Source organism: Myiozetetes cayanensis, unplaced genomic scaffold, assembly GCF_022539395.1.
Source record: "Myiozetetes cayanensis isolate MyiCay16 unplaced genomic scaffold, myiCay2020 scf9, whole genome shotgun sequence".
Taxonomy (NCBI): Eukaryota; Metazoa; Chordata; class Aves; order Passeriformes; family Tyrannidae; genus Myiozetetes; species Myiozetetes cayanensis.
Window position 1 is genome coordinate 17,946,479 of NW_026088185.1, and position 19,800 is coordinate 17,966,278.

Sequence of the window (19,800 nt, forward strand, 5' to 3'; positions counted from 1 at the left end):
GAAACGCTACTATCTTAATTGTGATAGAATAGATTTTTTTCTTCAGTTAATTTGTACATAGTGTTAGGTATCTACACTTAAGAACCTGAATATTATTTAACTATTTTATAGAACCGGTACACAACTATAAACAATTTATTGTGCAATATTTCCTTTGATTTTTATTCTGCCCATCTGTAAAACATCCCAGTTAGGTTCATTAAAAATAATCCAAGAGATCAGTTAGTAATGCTGAAAAGTAGTATTTTTTCCTCAGCTATTTTGGACTAAGCAATTATCAATCACAGCACAGTTTAATTTTAATTGATAAAAATAAATCTTACAAAGATAATCAGCAATTCTCATCCTTGCAGAAATCTTCACATTCACAGAAACATCAAGATTTATTTTATTTTATTTATTTTATGCGAGTAAACAGAAAGCAAATAAATATATGTCTTCAAAAAGACCAGTAACATTTAGTCAGATATTTAGAAAGAAGAGTGGACAACTATGCATACTATGCATACTGTGTCAATATAAAAATATTTCATTTATTTTATCATGGTAAGTATCTGTGATATGAATCTACACTTTTTTTTATCTAAGGCATCATTATTATCCTGACAGATAAAACAAAAAAATAAAATGAACCTTAATGAGATACAAAGAAATATGATGTGAAAACCTTAGCTGTTGCAAACTGATTTACTCTAATAAAATAAGCAAAGCAACACCAGTTCACCAAAGTAAAAATGAAGGCCAAAAATAAGCTTTAAAAGTGATAGATTGCACTGTGTAAAACTGATAGTCAGAATTCTACAATTAGAAAGTAAGGAGATGGGGAAGAATTTAGAAAGACCAAAAAACCAAACCAAACCAAACCCAGTTCTAGATCACATGTGAGTCTACCATGGGAAAAAGGTCACTGACCCTAATTTTAATAGCAAAAATATTTTAGAAAGCTTGAATCTTATGCTCAGAGGTAGAGATTTCTCCACTCTGCCAGTATGAAAATAGTATCAAGTTACCAAGAGTTTCTTTAATGATTTAAAAAGCTTGTTTTTATGAGATGTTACTCCTTTGTATGTGACATATTACTGCAAAATAATGGTGGGATTCAAAAGACATCTGTGATCATATTAGAAATAAACAGCACTTTGGAAAAATAAAAACATGCACAGCAAAAAGAAAAAAAAGCTTCTGCAAGAGACAAATACTTTCTTTTCATAAATGAAATGAGAACTGGGCTTCCAGTTCCTGTGCTTTCTTGCTCCTAAGAAAATCCAGCCCGTGTTTATTTAAATAGCTATAATTGACGATTCTCTGGAAATATTAAGTCACAGTTATATCACACTATTTCTGTTTCTGCTGGAAAGGTTCAGGGCTTTTATACCAGAAATGGAACACAACACTACCTTTGGGGATTTTAATAAACGTAGGGAACACTGCTAGCAAAAGAGTTGCTGTCCAAATAGACTGACACACACAGGCCAATGTAGCCTCTAATGACAGAGTAAGATAATGTCAGGCCCCACTCAAAATCAGCAGGAAGAGGAAGATCAATCTTGGCAGAGTGAAGGAAAAATGCTGGCTTTCTTCATGTTAGCTCATCTCATACATATCTATCTTCAGCTGCTGCCCAGTACTGTGGTGCTCTGCATTAACTACACAGTGGATCAATAACAATTACACCTTCTCAAAAACATGACACATAGCAGGATTGGGTTGACATTTCACTTAGGCCAACATTGATCTCAGTGCATCTGATTCCAGTCCTAAATTCAAGTCAGGCCTGGGTCTAGCTGGAATAAACACACAGTTAAAAACAAAAAAGGAAACCAGCTGCTTGTGCCTTGGCTCAGAAGTAAACAGCACATCCATCTGTGCATCCCCCATCTCCAATCCACTATTCTTCCTGTTGCTACTAGTGATTCTAAAGTTGATCAAAGACTATTTTTTATATGAATTACTCACCGTGACATCAATGTTGATAATATCTCCATCCTGAAGAGGTCGACTGAAACACAAACAGAAAAAAAAATAAATGGTGACAGACAGCTCCCAACAAAGGGAATATAAGAATAAACACCTAATGACATACATAAAAAATCAAGGGGTAGATATTTTGTGATGGAGGAAGGCAGAGGCAAACAGACTAACCATTTTTAATGTTCAGCTCTCACTACTCAGAGAACAAGTGTAGCTGAATATAAAATAATGAGAAACAACTACCAGAAAAACATATCAACACATGACAAATCTACCATTATATTTATTCTTTTTCTCTCACTAGGGTTCATATTTTACTTTTTGACTAGCTGAATGTATTGCAAGTATAAAAAAAAAACACAAAAATTCAAATATATTTATTCCTTAGCTTATACTTATTTTGCTGGATGAAAAAAAATCAGACTGTACTGTTCCCCCCCACATACTAAACTCAAAAGGCATTATGCCATATTTTTTAAGTGCCTGTACAAACAGCATATTTTTTTCTATTTCACATACATTGCTATAACAGCTATCAGTATTGTGTGCTAACACGTTCTGCATCCGCAGTATGTTTACGTATGACACCTAGTTAAGCTGAAGTATGTTCAATATTAAATACAATATATTAATTTCAGTTTAACATTTTAATTCCCAGTGGTAAAACGTATATTATTGGGGAAATACCTGTCAGGAATACCATGACATACCACGTTGTTTACAGAAGTACAAACAGATTTTGGAAAACCTCCATAGCCCAGAGGTGACGGATAGGCATTCTGTCTGATTATTTCATGATGAACAATGGAATCTATTTCTTCAGTTGTCATGCCAACCTAAAATATCAAACATAACATCCTGTTAAAAAAGCAAAGATAGTTTCTCATATTTAGTGAATGTGATTGCAGCCAAGCTTCAGTGAAATACTGGATGTTTCGAGTACACTGCTTCAATACAAAACACTAGACTGTCTCATATACTTTATTGATATATGGACCTTTTTTTAAGAGAAAAAGGTTCGAAATAAAGCATGCAGTAGAATTGAGCACTCATGGGTTCCTAGAAACCTAAAATAACGTCTGCTTCTTTTCCGTTCTTTTTTTCCACATTTGCTTTCTCAAACACACCAATTTCTCATGGCATCTTGTTTCAGTAGCTGCTATAGAAATGTCTTGTTTCAATGCTTTCAGTCCTTTAAAACACAATATTACTTTCCCTTTTTATTTGTAAAAGAAAGGATATTAAGTCTTTTAACTGCCCAGTACATTTACCATAATGTAGTTGTGCATTTAATGAAGTTGTTTTCCAGGTATTCTTTGATTTTATAAAATATTTGGGTTCATATTTTGAGGATATTATACTTAAAGTTGCCATAGCCTGGACGATCACAGTTAATCTAAAAGTGCTCATCCATCATTTTTAGAAATCTTCATTTTTATGTTTGACATTATCTAGATTCATCTTTTCTTCACAATTGTACATATTAAAAAAACCCTAAACCCTCTCATAAACCATTCATCCATTTTCTGAGTATCCACACTTAAAATAACATTATTTTCACTTTTCTTTTGGATCAGCTCTGTCTCTGAGCCAGTCTGGTTAGAGCTGAAATTTGAAATTTGGTAGGGACACCTCTCTCATTGAAAAGTACTTTTGAGGGTTCCTCCACAAATTGATTTTGATTTGAATGAGTTCTGAGCCTTTGAAAAGCATACTTTGTACAGATATGAAGATAAGTGTTGGCAGACTGAAGGAAAAATCACAGTGGTTGTGATTTTGGAGTAACACGTGGAATACAGGTTAGGCTGTGGTGTAGGAGACATACTTAGTCATATATTGAAATTCTGAGACTGAACACAACGGAGTGCACTTGCGTACTGTGCTGAGATAAAACATCTGTTTACTCAGCTTGAATTTTATTCAGCACAAAAACATCGTTGGGCAGATGAGGAGCAATGAATCCACTCGAGCAGGATTTGGGGTTACTGCACATATCCCCTGCTTTGCAGTAGCCACTGCAGCCTCTGTGCTGGGTGGCAGCCACAGCCCCGGCATGCTGTCTGTACTGGATACTGCAGCCATTGGTTCTGGATAAATACAGGTTTATTGCTCCTGCCTTTGCTCACACATCTATCAGCTACAGCCCACAGACAAACTGAACTGCTATGTACCCAACTGGATGCTGTCTGCTGCTGCTCTGCTCAAGGAATTTGATGTGGCTTTTGGATACTCAGCAGACAGATCTGTGGTCTCTGCATGGCTTATACCCTGTGAAAAGTTCTGCTTTTTACACTATCTGTTTTACTTTTAAAGATGCTTTTGCCAGCTGGGCAAGGGGGTGGCATCTACTGCGCACCTAGTCCGTTAGCTGGATGATGTGGCAATCTGATGGTATCTAACAAAATATTTCAATGTCATAGAATTCACTGCTTTATTCCCAAATTTGTAACTCAAACCCAGGAACGTTATCATATATAATACCATATTGTAATTTTAAGCTCCACAGGCAGTAAATGGTAACCACCCAAACTGTAACCCTCTGTATCCATGGATTGTAATGCACCTTTGTTGTATTGGGGGATCTTACTGCCACTAGCTAAAGCACAGGCAAGAGCCACTTTGGAGGACTGTGTGCAAGGTGGGTTCAGCAAGGCAACAGGAATAGGTGGAGGGATGGGACTCTTCAGATAAAACAGGAATGTAGAGTATATGTTATGAGAATAGCCTAAAAGAGCTTGGTTTGTTTAGTCTGGTGCACAGCTCTGTTCCTGTGTGAAGGGAAAGACTCAAGGAAAGGCAGGAAGCTATTTAAATTAAAGAGCAGTGTTGGCGCAAGAACAGATGGGTATAAACTGACCATGCACATCATCAGGCTGGAAACCAGAAGATACTCACTGTCCATGAGGGAGGGTTTTGGAGCATTCTCCCAGTCAGGGGAGTCTTAGACAAACTAGTGTAAAACAAAGGTCACCACCAGTCTGTGACTGACCCGGGCAGTGGTCTCAGCAGTGCAACTCCAAATGCCACCTCCCTCCCAGTACACAGCTCCTGGATATGTAATTCTTATCTTATACACCTTCTTGCTTCAAAACTTTCATTATGTGTGTGTAGTATTTTGCTATTATGTATGATCTGGCACACACCATGAACTGTATCATAAGCTACACCGTACTGCATACATGTGTATTTACATGTGACAGCTAAAGAGTATTTGAGAAATACTGCTCTCATTTGAAACCCACATTGCACTCTGATCCTTCAGAAACATGTATATGCCTCTAGTTTTAAATGAATAAGTTTTACTGTACTGGGAAGTAACTGCACATTAAAAAGTTAAAAAAGCACAAAGCTACATAAGATTAAAGCTTCAGGCAGTTTTATTATTGACCATCTCAGCTACAGAATTAAACCTCTGGGAAAGAGTGATGATAGCTGGAAGAAAAATCCCCTTTTAAGTCAATGGGATTGACCTACAGTCCTCATCTATCTCTGCATCTCATAGCTACTCAACCCATTTCACCCTATCCAGTATGCTATTACGTGAAATACCAAGGCAGAGCTAAGAAAGCACTTCTTCATCTGCAAAACCTGGCAGTAGGCTCCTCCCTGTGCATTTTAACTTGGGAGGTATCCCAAAAAGCATACTGTAGAAACATTTCTGGAAACCACGAGGCCTTATTATCAATGCACTCGGGAAAATTGTGTGGAATTTGGCAGCTGTTTTTTTCCAACAGCATTTCTATGAACTGTGCCAGATCCCGCAGGACAGCGAGGGGCTGAAGGATGGACAGGAATGGAGAAGGCAGACCAGCCTGTTGGGCTTGCACACATGCAGAGCTGGAAAGCACGACATATAAGGAAGATGGGCCATGAAATGAAAGGAAAAAATGCACTGTGGGCCTTATGAGGAATTCACATGATTTGGCACAATTGGAACAGAGGAAGACTACAGACACAGAGATATTACACCTGAGCCAGCAACTCACTCTAAGTACTACAGAGGTTCAAAATACAGAAATAATTAAACAGGCATACAATGAACTGAAACAAAAGTTAATAAATCCTTATTTTTTCAGGATCTAACTTAGATATGTTAAACTTAAAATGCACATTATGAAAAAGTTTAAAAAAAAAAAAAAAAGTACGAACAAAACCCAAATAAGTGAAAGCATGAGAGACAACCATCCTGTTATGGGACTTCTGTAATTGTTACCTTTAAGCCCTTTTCAGCCAGAAGCAGGACATGACGGGCCAACTGACAAGCTTGACGAAGCCCTTGAATCTGATCTTCATTCTTAATTTCTATGTCGTCTCCCCAGTCTGGTACAATGCCTGTCGTCACATAGTCTGGCTTCTTTATGTGCTTGGAGAAAAAGGATTGAAAATGAAGATCAGAAAACTGAGCATGACAATGGGATCATTTTCTCAGATACTGCCTCCTGCTTCATGGCAGCTTGCCCTTTCTGTCGTAGTATCGACCTTCCTAAGCCATCAGGGCAAACCCTCAAGGCTGCCTCAGAATTTCTTCCACTGCCCTTTTGAACTTAACATTGCCTGTTACTACTGACTTACACAGTCTGTTAGCCTTCCAGTGCTGAAACCCCAGATACTGCAGCCAACTTCCAGCACAGACAGTCTCAAGTTATGAAACTGTGATAAAGACTTAAAAACTCTTCATTTTCTTCTGCAAAGAGGGACATTTTCTACAAAAGGCACCTAAAAACTGGAAGTGACAGGGCAAACATACAGAATGAGGTGCTCAAAATTATAACTGATCAAATCCTTAGTTTCTCATTCAGACAAAAGTCCTGTTAACTTGCATGAGATTGCTTTTTGACTAAGAACCTTAGGATTTAACTTATTTTAACTTAGAGGGTTTTACTTATTAATCTAGTTCATATACTCAGACTTGTCCATCTACAATATTACACAAGGCTATCCCGGTTTGCTGTGTCAAGGAAAATGTATCAAACATCATTTTTTCCACACAAGAACATTTTTTTCCCCACACAGAAATGGAAATGCACTTTCTCTCAGAGAGTCCTGGGCTGTTTCACTGACTGCAGAAGAATCCCTCTGCCCACAACAGGCGGGTTGATTTTCTGCCACACTGGCCATAGGACGAGTTTTGCTCCTGAGTTCACAAAATATACACTCAAGCTGGCAGGCAGAGAAAAAATTAGGCACTTAGGCTGTACTCAACACAACCACACAACAACAGGGTATAGGAGTACAGAAGAGTGGGGCAACTACTAAGCTCTATTGGGACTCCAAATAGGAAGCCTATTGTTACTCCTACAGGTATTTCATTTCTAATCTGATAAAAAGTGAAACTATCTTTAGTGGACTTATGTCAACAGAATTTCAGATTTCCATTTCTTTCAAATTAATGGCATATCAACCCTAACAACATCCTATTGCAGTAGTTTGGGCTTCAATTTAGAAAAAAACCCCAAAAAACAATAACCCACCATTTGCCGGATTAGCAACTCCATAGACAGCACCACCCTCGCTTTGCCCTTGGAGGGCACTTACCCAGTAACTGCTGAGATGTGACCCTACTGACCTCTATGGTCTATCAAGGGAGAAGCCCAAAGCAGTGTACATTCAAATGTCTATGTGGACAGTTTCATACCAGTATCTTAAAAAACACCACGTTATCTTAGAGTGATTTCTGGCATACTCTGTATAAAAAAATAACTTTGCCCTCAAGTTTTCAGAGTTCATAGACATGGACCTGATTTTAAGACAGTCTGAGAACTCTGATCTGGGAAGATAATTTCTCATTGTGACAATATACTTCTCCCTCTTTATCCCCAAAGAAGCATCTAAATACAGAAAATAAAGTTTATAAATTCTACGATTTTTAAACTTTTGAAAATATATAGAGCATGTAACTCTATATTCTTGCTGCACACAGAGCTTCCACAGCCCCTACATCCAGCATTCTTATCTGCTTTCCTATCTAAAAACTTTTTAGTATTTCTGGCCCATGAAAATACTCTATATTTGGCCGAAGAAATCTACAATAAAATGAAAAACAAAATTTAAAAAAGTACTAATGCACATCCTGAAAAGCACTGTTTAGAAAGAGTACTTTGGTTTCTTTTGGATAAAGGAAAGATACTAAACAGTTAATCTGTATGCTGTAATTAAACAAGGAAAAAAAAAGAAGAGAGAAAAAGGAAACCAGAAGTGGAACACATGTTAAATTTGCATTTGCATGAAATAGTCCCTTCTGTCTCTAAAGTAAATAAAAATAAAAGTGTATGTTGCAAGGAAAAAAACCACTCAGGCACAAAGAATTTGAGTTTAGAATGTGCAGTGGGGTTGCGAGGCAGCTGCCAGCAGGTATTGTATATTCCCTTCTTAAATCTGACATAACTAAATAACAAAACCTGCAGCAAAATATAAACATTTTTATAATTATCTTGCTAAAGATTTATACAGAAAAGGACTCAGATGATCATGAATGATTCCTACCAACTTCTGGTAGGACTGTCTATAATTGTCCAAAACAAGCATCTGAACCCAGAAGTATTGACAGATAACACTCCATGTTTATACTGCTATAACTGAGCAAGCCCTGGGTTTGAACTCCCTAATAACTAGATACCCCAACATGGCAGACAGCTGAAAACTCTGTATTGACTGACTAACAGATTAGATAACAGAAACTGCAGTACCTCAGGAACTTGGTGAGCTGGAGAAACCATGGCTGGCCAAACTACACTATAAGCAGTGTTCCTTTGTCCCTGAAAAAAGGAGCATCTTTGCTGTTGATTGCTTGAGTGCCTGTGCAGGTAGTTACGACTGAACGAAGAAAAGGTTATGTGGCAGCCAGTCACGGAACCTGTTAACAGATAAGTTAAAAATGGTTAATGTCTTTGTCTACTTCCACATTACCAAATGGAAAGCATGCAAAAAGAAGAGCATCATGTAAAACAAAGCACAGAACTCACGCAGTTGCCAAGGGTAGTTCAAATCTTGTACTGTTATAGAAAGAGCAATAACAACAAGAAGAAATGAGAACAAAAAAACCATCCCAAACAATACTTTAAAGCTTTATAAAATACCAGATCTATTTTGGTTTGATGCATTAAAAAGTAGTGTGGGTAAATTCCCCACAGTTTACAGACAGGAGTGATGTTCCAACTGGCCCCTGCTTGGAGAATTTTCATGGCCAGAAGCTGCACTGTTCAAGGCTTGGCAAAACAGTGAATAAGGGATAAGAGCAAGAAAGAAAAAAAAAAAAAATTAATGTTATTTCAGATAATATTTTTGGCTGTATTTTTGCATAATTGGTCACAGATTTGAGCATAACAAAGGTAATGTTGCTCTTTGTCTTGTTGCTCAAGACACAAGGAATGGGGTTAATTTTGTCTTGCCTAGCCGGGCAACAGAACAAACTTCAGGAAACATTTTTAATCTTGGCTAAAAACAATTGAAGGGATTGAAAATTGAAATTTATCTGGAATATTTGAATTAGATTTCCATTTAATTCACATGAGAATTTGGGATGACAATTCATCAGTTTAATTGCTCCAACTTAGTTGTTGGACAATGAAACATTTTGCCTCCTCAAAAAAGGAGAAAAAAAAAGAAAAATGGGGAAAAATGGGCACTGAGGCCCAAAGGTTCTCAGAGACATCAAACCAAAATAATGCACCACTAAAAACTATGCTAGCATCAAAACAGGGAAATTCAAAAGGATTACTGGCACTGCCCAATTACACTACAATTACACACAGAGTATATTTCCATTACTCAAATGTTCTACAATCAAAACAGAGGTTTTTTTCTGAAACATTGTTTAACATAATAGTTGATCTGCTTCTGAAAAATGTCATTGTGTACACAAACACAAGAGCAATCTTGTGGCAAGTAATCCAGATGAGTAATTATTCTTCAGTAAAAAGTTTTTGTTTAAACAGAAGTAACTAAACATTTTTATATCAGAGAAGTTAAGAAATTAACCTACTGCATTTTTGTAACTATCTTAAAATGATTTTTTAAAAGAGTTTCTTGCATATATTGCATGTTTTTATTTTAATGTACTTTCCTTCCTTTCCTTTGGATTAATTTATCATGTTCAGATGCAGAAATTATCCTTCCACATGCACACTCATTCATAGACAGCCCTTTCACAGTATTCCAGTACATACAAGGCGATTCAAGTTATGCACTGTTTTGGAGCCCCAAAACCCAGGCTGGATGAAATAGCTGCATCCATTTTGTAATGGAAGTGTTCCTGATTGTCCCTCTGCACACCGATTAGTGCTACATTTAGTTACCAGATTCTGAAAGGTTGTAGAAACTTCCACTCAAGGCAAGGAAATTTTTTACTGTTTTTTTTAAATTGTTGATAAGTAACAAAGTGGAGCTGAAGGTTGAGGCTCAGATCAAGCTCTCAGTATAACACAAGTACCCCAATGGAAGTTGCCTGCTTCAAAAGGGAAGAAAGTGCCCCCAAGGAAGTGGAGTTGCCCAGTTAACAGAGGGCTGGATCTGGATTGGTTTTGTGATCTATTCATTAGAATTTAATCAGCAGCCTCATAATCTACTGCTGTCCTAGGGTCTCCTCAGAAGGAAAGAAAACACTGTCCAATTAACAAAAAAACCCCAAACAAGAAAAAAGGAAATGGTCACCTAACCTGCAACTGTAAGTGTGTCCAAAGAACCCAAAGCATCCTACAAACTCTCTGGCTAGCTTGCACTCATTTCTGGAAGCACAGAATCTGATTATGCAGCAACTTTTGAGCCATCAGAAGTAGAATTCACTCCTCCAGTGTAAGTTAAGGTACCTCTTTAACACAGTGCAGTGGAAGTACCTTGCTCTTACCACAGCTAAAGGTATCACAAATATATTGAAATGCCACAGTCACAGATGTGGTCAGCTAAAGTCCATGTGGACATCAATATGTGAACGTGTATTTCAAACACTCTCCTTGACACCCGGAACACTCCCCGGGCACCTTGTCTACTGTGTCAAAATTTAATCAGGGGAGAAAAGGTGCAAGTGTGCTTGTCAATTATTCACAATACACACTCCCAAATACACACTCTTAAATACATGAAACCATATTCATGGGTGCATGCCCATTGACTAGCCCACATTCAGAAGGGATACCTTTTTATTTGGAATAAAATTTTTACCTCTATTCTCCCAAAGATACACTGTAAGTGTTGTCACAAAATAACAGGATAATAAGCTACTGTAACCTGTTGTTATTCTACTAAGTACTCATTATAAACCAGATGCATATAAAAATATCTACTACTCGAACAGAGGAAATACGACATGCAAATAAATATCACCATAGTATAATACGATTCCTAAATTATATCACAAGAATTATAAACACAGGACAACTAAACCTTTATTAAAAATATAAAAAATTATAAAAGAAAACATTCTCCTACAAAATAAAAATAAAATTAAATAAAATGGCATTAAAATATAATGAAGTTACTGGTTTATAATGAAAATCTGGACTCCATCCACACACTTCCTTCCTTAAGAAGGCCTTCTAATGCTTCCACAGCTCCTTTTATTTTTTAAGCTCCCATATTCACAGCTAATTCGATATAGCAACATCATCAATCACCCAAGACAGGAACAACTGTCTGTATTCTCCAAGTCTGGCTCAGAGATTCCCTCCACACCATCCCTTACAACCATCAAAGCTTTTCTCAGTGCCTTTATTTACTTCTGCAACACTGGTGCTCAAGCACATTCTTTTTGTTAAGCTTTCTGAGTGTATTAATTACTGTAAGACAGTTCATAAACACGGGCTTAATGCATCTTCCAGCAGAAACTGCAGCCACCGGAGAGAGCCTGGAGCGTGCAGCCAGGCAGCCTGGGAACAGCCCGGCACAGCCGGGATGCAAAGTTGACCCTTTATGCGTTTATTCTCTGCCCCAACAGCAAGGCTGCGTCACCTGCCACGAGTAACAGAACATTTACTATCAGCTGCAGGGAGAAGAATTATCACCAGCACTACTGAATCCCATCAGCAGATACAATGCAGCAAGCACAGAAATTACTGACAACTGCTCCGCTGACTCGGCAGTGAACCTCACTGTGCGATCCCTGGGCACGCACGTCCTGCCGGAGCCGCCGGATTCCTCAGCACACCTTCCAGACCTTTATTTGTATTAATGATATAATGTGCACTGTGAGCTCTTGTGAATTACAGATGAATTTATCTCGTGTGGAAATTACATTTTTTTTTTTCCTTTTAAATGAGTCAGTCAGGGGGGCTGAATACGGCGTTCGAAATTATGATGGGTGGGAGCATTTTTAAGTGACTGATTTTGCAGCACAATGTGCCCTATATTTATTAGCCTTTTACTCTAGGGCTATTTTAATTGTTATCTGTTCATGCATGCTACGCTATATAATGAAATGCTCCCATTTCACTCATAGAGTGGAGAGTTTTTTATGTGTATCTCTATTAATGACCCTTAATTAAGTTGATTTTAGTAATTTAAATGTGATTTTCCTCTGGTCAAGAAGTATTTTTAACGGGAGATGTTGGAAATGAACTCTCACATAAGCCCTTTTCTAATGCTTCCTGTTTAACAGTTACAGCAATTTACCAAGCTATGTTTTCAATGAATGAGGTATGGGGTAGCCATGCAAAAACCCTATTAATTTACGTGATTCATCAAATGTGATTGTTAGCAACCATTTTTTTGGCATTTATTTATAAAATATTTCAATTTTCCAAGCAATTAGCAAAAGCCTTACCAATGGATAAACTTCATGACAGTTCTAAGCTACAATAAATACAAGGGCACATCTTAAAAGAGAAAAAAATAAATCAATGTATTTTAAAATAATTTAGTCATAGTATCAACAGAAGCACAGTACCAAAATTATTTACGATTACAAGAATTAACATCCAAATCATTTAGGAAATAAAATCAAATTGCTCTTGATAAAGTTAACAACATCAAAAGCATTGTTCTGACAACTCTTTTCAAAACATATGATTAATCTTTTTTAAAAACTGAAAAAAAGAATGACCATGGAGATAGTATATACCCATTTGGGGGTAAAACACTAGAGGTCTTTAATTTGGCTTGTCAAGTAATTTTAATATTCTATAATAATTTATTTTCTTGTGCAAATATTCATTTTGCTGAAACTTCAGAGGAATAAAAGTTTAAAGTGAGGCATAGAAATTACTACGGGTAACAATATGTGGAATCCAGCCAATGCAACTAGGTAAGATATATGGCTTTTTACTGCTAATTACCAAATGTTCCCATTTTTCAATCTGAAATAATGGCTGTGGTTTGAAAGACCTTTACTTGTAATTGTAATTCTAACTGTCTAATAAAACACTGACTTTGTAATTCCCCTGTTGCAAAGGTATGCCCAAGCTTCAAAAATAGGATGGGAAAGATTAAAGGTTCTTTCCAGCTCTGTGTAACCTGTGTAGCAGAAGAGCAGCTCACATTTCACAAGCAATAACCTGTGCATTTGCTAAAAAAAAAAAAAAAAAAAAAAAAGGAAAAAATCCAAGAACAACATAGGGAAATGCCTGAGGCAGAAGTTGAAACTGATTGGGCAAAGTAGAAGGACAAGAGCCCTTGAAATTAAACAAAAGCAAATTCATTCTGTTGACAGATGTTGATTACATCAAAGCCACGAAAGAACTTTTTTTTTTGTTTCCCTTTTTTTTTTTCCTTTCTTGCAACTAATACCTCCACATTTTCTGTGCGCTAAGGATATAACGTATCTTAATCAACATAATCCAACACATAATAATTTTCAAATTTGGTAAAAGTATATTGTAATGAGGTCTTAACAACGGGCTTCTCCAAACAAGAGTGTATTCACATGGTCATGTCTGCATACCCGTGCTGGTCACGCCATCATCAGCCCCTTACTTCCAGGGGTTAACTGCTCTGGCAGCCAAATAAAATACAGAGAGCGCTGTGTAATTATGGAGACAGTCAAAGGGCAGACTCTATTTTGAAATCTATTTGCACAGACAAGGTCTTCCAATTTCGCTTACAGGAAACAAGCTGGTAAAGGGGGTCTCCTCCTCTCCAGATGCTTTCCACACGTTTTTCCCACATCAGGAAATCGTGGACATGGACACCATGCAGCACTGTTTCCTGGATTGCAGAACTATGCCATTACAAGAAGAAGAGCAAGTCCATGCTCGTGAGAAATATTTCCTCCTAATTGGACGCATTAGGGGAAAGCAAAACCCATAAGGACTACTGAAAAAGTGACTAGCAGCAATTTGTAAACAGGACACAGCCACAGCTGTCATGATGGTACTGGAAAAGAGAAAACAGAAATGAAAGGGTAAAAACACTCTGTTTTTAATAGTATGATTGGGGAAATGAAATATTCATCAGCATAGATGTGACTTCAGTTACAACAGCAATACATTGGTGAAAACAACAACAGCATGCTTATGACTCCACTCTGATAAACTGAAACATAGGCCAGTATCTTGCAAACATTATATTCTAATTTGGATTGTTTTATTTAATTATTTAAATTATCTGGAAATTAATGACAGAATTTGTTTATTTAACAAAGGCACTAACTAATTGCTGTTCTTGTTACCCTCCTAAGAGGCAATAAAGCAAAGGAACAGTCAAATGCCGACAGGCTCCAAGGGAGCAGAGTCAGCCCCTCTGCCGACATCACTGGGACTCCTCCATGTCACTGAAAAAAGTCAGTTTTGGCCCTCAGATATGCTCCCTGCTAATTATAATTCTGCCCTTACTGCATGCAGAGCGGAACTGGGCAATTTGTTTTGCTGTATGCCAATACAAATCAGTTTTTAAATTTGGCATAAATTTGTAAACTATATGGAAACAGATTCTTTACTTATTATGATTTAGTCTAGACTAACAGACTAAAATGATGAATCAGTGCCTTCTGGAATAGTTCCGTGCTTCTAATTCATTATTCAGTCAAACTTAGGGCCAACAAAATAGCTGTTCTACAAGTTGGTAAACTGGGAAACCACAGAGAATCAGAACCTCTTCTATTTACAGGAAGGATGGCAGCCTAAGGGTACTTCATCCCAATAATAACAACATTCAAGTACCAGTGCCCAGGTCATGACAAGCCATGACCCTCCTCATAGCTCCTTCAGGAAGCTGGCTGGGTGCCACCTTTTATCAGCAGCAACCAACAGTGCAACTTTAACAAACAAGAAGAAAAGGAAAAATTAATATTACATCATTAAAACCTCCTTTGACCAATTGAGCAGTTCTGTGTGTACATCTATATATCTATATATACGGATGGATGGATATATATACACACATACACACAGAGTCACACCAAGGCAGTATAAGAAAAAACTGAGTAAAATTTCGGTATCATTAAACATTACTTCCCCATCGCATTATAGGATTTAAAGAATGAAGAGTACACTCTAACTATATCTGAATGATATTCATTAATATACCAAAGGAAATGAGTTGTCTGTTACAGAAAACAGGATCAGGCTGTCCAAGCTTAACTTTGAGAACAGGGCATTGCAGTTCTTCAATAAAGCCTTCTATCCTAGTGCTATTTCTACTATATTTTTTCTCTCTGATAAAATAACACTAGTGGAAAATACAAAGACAGTGTTGACTAAAGCAGTATCACAGCAAAATGGAACAAGTCCAGCACAAAAGCTGGACAAAGCAATATTAAGAGTTTCAATCACAGTTAATATCAAGGGAATTTAGGCTCCAGATCACAGCATCTGGCAAGTATCAACTTCTGTGACTAGTAGGAGAAACATTCCTCTTATGTTACTGCATTCCTATATTGAGTAAATTAATTTATCATAAAGTGAATAAATTACAATGAGAAACATAACTGTTCAGGCTTGCATATTTAAATACACTTTTCAATCACTTTCTATCTAACTCTAGGTTTTTTTAAAGATCAGAGAAATTACTTTTGTTTGAAAGACTGCTTATTGTATTAATGATTTCGATTTTTTAGGGAAGTAACCATTATTGTAACAAGTTATGCAGTTTAAAAAATAGCAGTTGTTTCAGATTAAAATAATACGCTATTCAAATAGTCCTCACACACAGCACAATACCAAATCTTGTTGTTTATATGCACCCACCCACAGCTTTAACATTCATTGAATCCTACTGGGATAAAATCTTTTCAGGTGCTCTGTGAAACAACTGTTTTTCAACTGGCACGTTTATGTCCTACATACATGCCTGAATCAATATTAAATGTTAAAAATAAATGCTATTTTAACCTCTTAAATTTCCACCTGAAATGGAAAAATGTGTCTGGATCACCACAAAAAAACATTTCCCACAGAAACCCTTTCCGTGGGTGAGCAACACTGCTGAAATAAGAGTAATCTTTGCACAGAAAATTTAGGAACACTCCTGAACATTGTATCAGGATTCTCTATGTAGCTTGAGAGGAACAGGATGGGCAGTCAGTCTTTTTCCTGCACTAAGTATAAGACCCCTTGCAGTAAGTATTTTCAATATACCTGCTGACAAATCTTTAAGGGCACAAGGCGATTTCTGAATCATAAGCCAGTCTTTCACCAAAATTAAAAAAAGAAAAGTACACGTGGCTAGCAAGTTTGGGATGAATGACTTAACTAATTAAGATTATATTACTACTTACTTGATAAACATGACCGCTAGCAGTGTTTTTTGCTTTGTGTTATAAGTTGTTAATGACTTGTATTGTCTTGTTTTCACATGAAAACACAAGTTACCTTAGGACAGTTAAGCCTTTACTGAGATAACGCGTAGGTGTCCTTCCCTAGCTGACAAGTGTTAAGGTTAGGGAATTACATCCTATAATCCAGATATATGAGCAGAGAGGTGTAAGAGTTTACAGCTGTTTCTACTAAATTATTGTGGTGGTGATGGTGGAAATAAGCTCTTTTTTTTTTTTTTTTTTTTTTAAGAAGATGCTCTGCACCAGGAAGATGTTCCAATCAAGAGCTTGCTGCAGATAACTTGTAGCATCCTGATTAAAACATTTATTTTTAAACCTGTCAGTCATTAGTATGTGCTATTAATGCGTAACTTGGAAGCTTATTCATAAATATGTGACATTTGGGTCACCAAATGAATTATAATGATAGAATTATGGTTCAAATTTGGAAGAGTAGGGTATAATGTTTGGGAGCTGTTATAAACGTCTTTAAAATACTTTTCACTTATCTTCTTGCTTAACATTTACAAAGACCTCCTTCTTAGCATAAAAGTCCCTGTTTATCAAACAGTGATACAGGAAGAAGTTGTTTACATTTTCAGAAGTACCAACATACATCACTTATGACAAAAAAACCAAGCACTCCATAAGAAATGCTCAATCACTGTCAATCATACACACTAAAATATACATCAACCAAAGCATGTGGTGTGAACTGTATTAGATTCAAACTGAACACAGAATTACAACTGTAACAAAAAAAACCCCAAATAATTACTAGTGACTCACAGGCTAATTTACACATCTCACCAAACTACTGGAAAGGTGGGTAACCATAGAAACCTGTCAGCCTAAATTCAGTACTTTAAAATTTGTATTTAGTTTAAAATGCTGACAATTATGTTTCTATTTGACAAAATCCATACTTTTAAAGACTTCAGTTTTTGCTTTGGTACTTAAATAAATGTTTAAAATTATTTTGTCTTCTGGTTACTAATAATTTGCCTTTTATAGCTGATTTTACCCAAGTAAGGATTGCAGTTTACTCTCTTTAATATAAAATGTTAATATATTTTAACATTGCAAATTATTTTCTAACATTTCTTTGATGACTGAAATTAAATAACAGTATAAAACAACAGTTCTGCACTTACTATTAAATGTTGTGCATACAGACTTTTCTACTGCTGCACACTAGCAAAAAAAAATTACTCAAATTAACTGTTAAAGCTGAAATGATAATAGCCTTTTCAACTTATAGTTCTTTTTCACTGACAATTACAATTTGCATGGCTTAAAATTTAATACTGTGATCAGTACTAATGTCCTATATTTTACTTCATAATCTAAATGAGTAAAATATTATTTTTGTAGTTCACTGGCTCTTATACTTAGTCCGTAATGTTCAGTGTGTATTTCATTATGTAGATGAGCAATGGATGTTGTCTAACATGATTTAAATGGGTCAACAGTATTTTCCTATTCACATTAATCATCCAGACAGCCACACACAAGAGAAAAAAAAAGCCTTGAAAACTAACCTAGGAGATCTCTTTTTATCACTGACTCTTCCCACTACTCCAACAACAGCAAACACATGCAACAGGAGACGGGAGCCTCGGAAACCGGGGAGCCAAGGCGCTGCTCTCTTGCCAGTGCGCAGCTCCCGCCACAGCCGGTGCTGGTAGCGGGCAGCGCTCCCTGGGCTGCCACGGCCCCGTGCCAAGAATGATTCTCGTCCTGCGAAGTTCAATGGGAGCTGTGTGTTGACAAACTGAGCAAATTTGAATCAGCAAAATTCATTCTTGGCACAGGGACATGCAACTGTGCTGAATGCAAAGGCGTGCTGCCCGCTGACGCTGCGCTGGCAGCCTGGTCGCTCCTGCATAAATACACTTGTCGGAAGCTCCCACTAAAGTCAAAGGACACAGGATGAGGCCATTTATTGCCAATTGTTTATAAAGCACGTACAAATTAAGGGTTCTGTTCTCAAGCCACGTAACTACCCTGTACGGCCCATTTCATATATGGCATATTGCAAATAAAATGGCAGTTTATAAATAACACAGCGCTTCTGCTGAAAGGCAAGCTATTCTAATAAATGCTAAAAGGAAAGAATATATGTGTAAAACAGGCAGAAAGTAACAGGATGGTTGTGTACCAAACATTCAGACTCACTTACTCAAAAAATACATTATCAAGATAAAAAAAAAGGAAGCCATCAAAATTGCCTCGAACACCAAAGTACTGCCATGGCACAAAATTTCTGTAAAGGCAGAGATGACACATTTGATTATATTATGGGGTAACAGGGCTGACAGAGCTTGCCTGGGAAACCCCACATTGTTTATGCCATGGGGCAGATCCTGTTAGACATCACAGGGGAGGTCTGAGCTTCATGGAGATGGGATACATGGCCTGTGAGACAACAGGTAGAAGGTGGTGGGACCACCTCGTCCCTACCACTCCTCCCCTCTATACCTCCTCCCCTATCACTGCTGGACATCCAGTGATGGATGGTTAAGCTTTACCAGTGACCACCCTCTGCATCCATCCTTATATCACAATAATATCAACACAGCCATACATATTTCAGTCTCTTTTCTAGTAACAAACTTAAACTCTTGAAACTGGTCCTGGTTACCACTGAAAATAGCTGTTATTTGTTAAATGGGTATCAGTAATAGCAGCATACATAACATCTCTTCTCTGGAAACTATACTGGCCGCTCACTCACCGCCACTTATTTGCCAACACAATCCCAAATTACTCACTTTGAGATATGAAAACCAATAATATGGCTTGGGCACTGGCCACTGACTTTCTCTGATAACCTTCACCACGTTTTGTCTTCCAATCCACACATGTAAATGAAGGGGGATAGGAACGGAGCTTCAGCTTTTAAAGTAAACTAACCAACGTATGGCAAAGTAGGAGCTTTCCAACTTTTTGGACCTCACAAGACTTAATGTGCAACACTCATGCCCTGGACAAGTGTTTCACCAGTACCTAATGAACAGCTGGGTACAGCAGGCACCTTAACTGGGTGCAGTAACTCACCAGTGCAGAGCTAAGGCACCCGTGGGCACTGACCTGGTGGCTAATTTACTAAACAATTACCACCACTATGATGAGTAAGGTTCAGTCTT

General features: G+C 37.2%; 1 protein-coding gene across 2 annotated transcripts in view; it reads right to left on the bottom strand.

Moving 5' to 3' along the window:
- The window catches only part of METAP1D (methionyl aminopeptidase type 1D, mitochondrial), a 47,737-nt gene that overhangs the window by 12,514 nt on the left and 15,423 nt on the right, over positions 1-19,800 (bottom strand). The window contains exons 1-5 of one of the 2 annotated variants that reach the window (XM_050340230.1): positions 14,001-14,227; positions 8,658-8,824; positions 6,185-6,334; positions 2,659-2,807; positions 1,957-1,999 (exon numbers count right to left, since the gene is read on the bottom strand). In XM_050340230.1, coding sequence (XP_050196187.1) covers positions 1,957-1,999; positions 2,659-2,807; positions 6,185-6,334; positions 8,658-8,824; positions 14,001-14,064 — 573 coding nt within the window. In that variant the 5' untranslated portion in view covers positions 14,065-14,227. Of the gene's footprint in view, positions 1-1,956; positions 2,000-2,658; positions 2,808-6,184; positions 6,335-8,657; positions 8,825-14,000; positions 14,228-19,800 lie in introns of those variants that run through there. The other variant, XM_050340231.1, reaches the window with a different exon arrangement.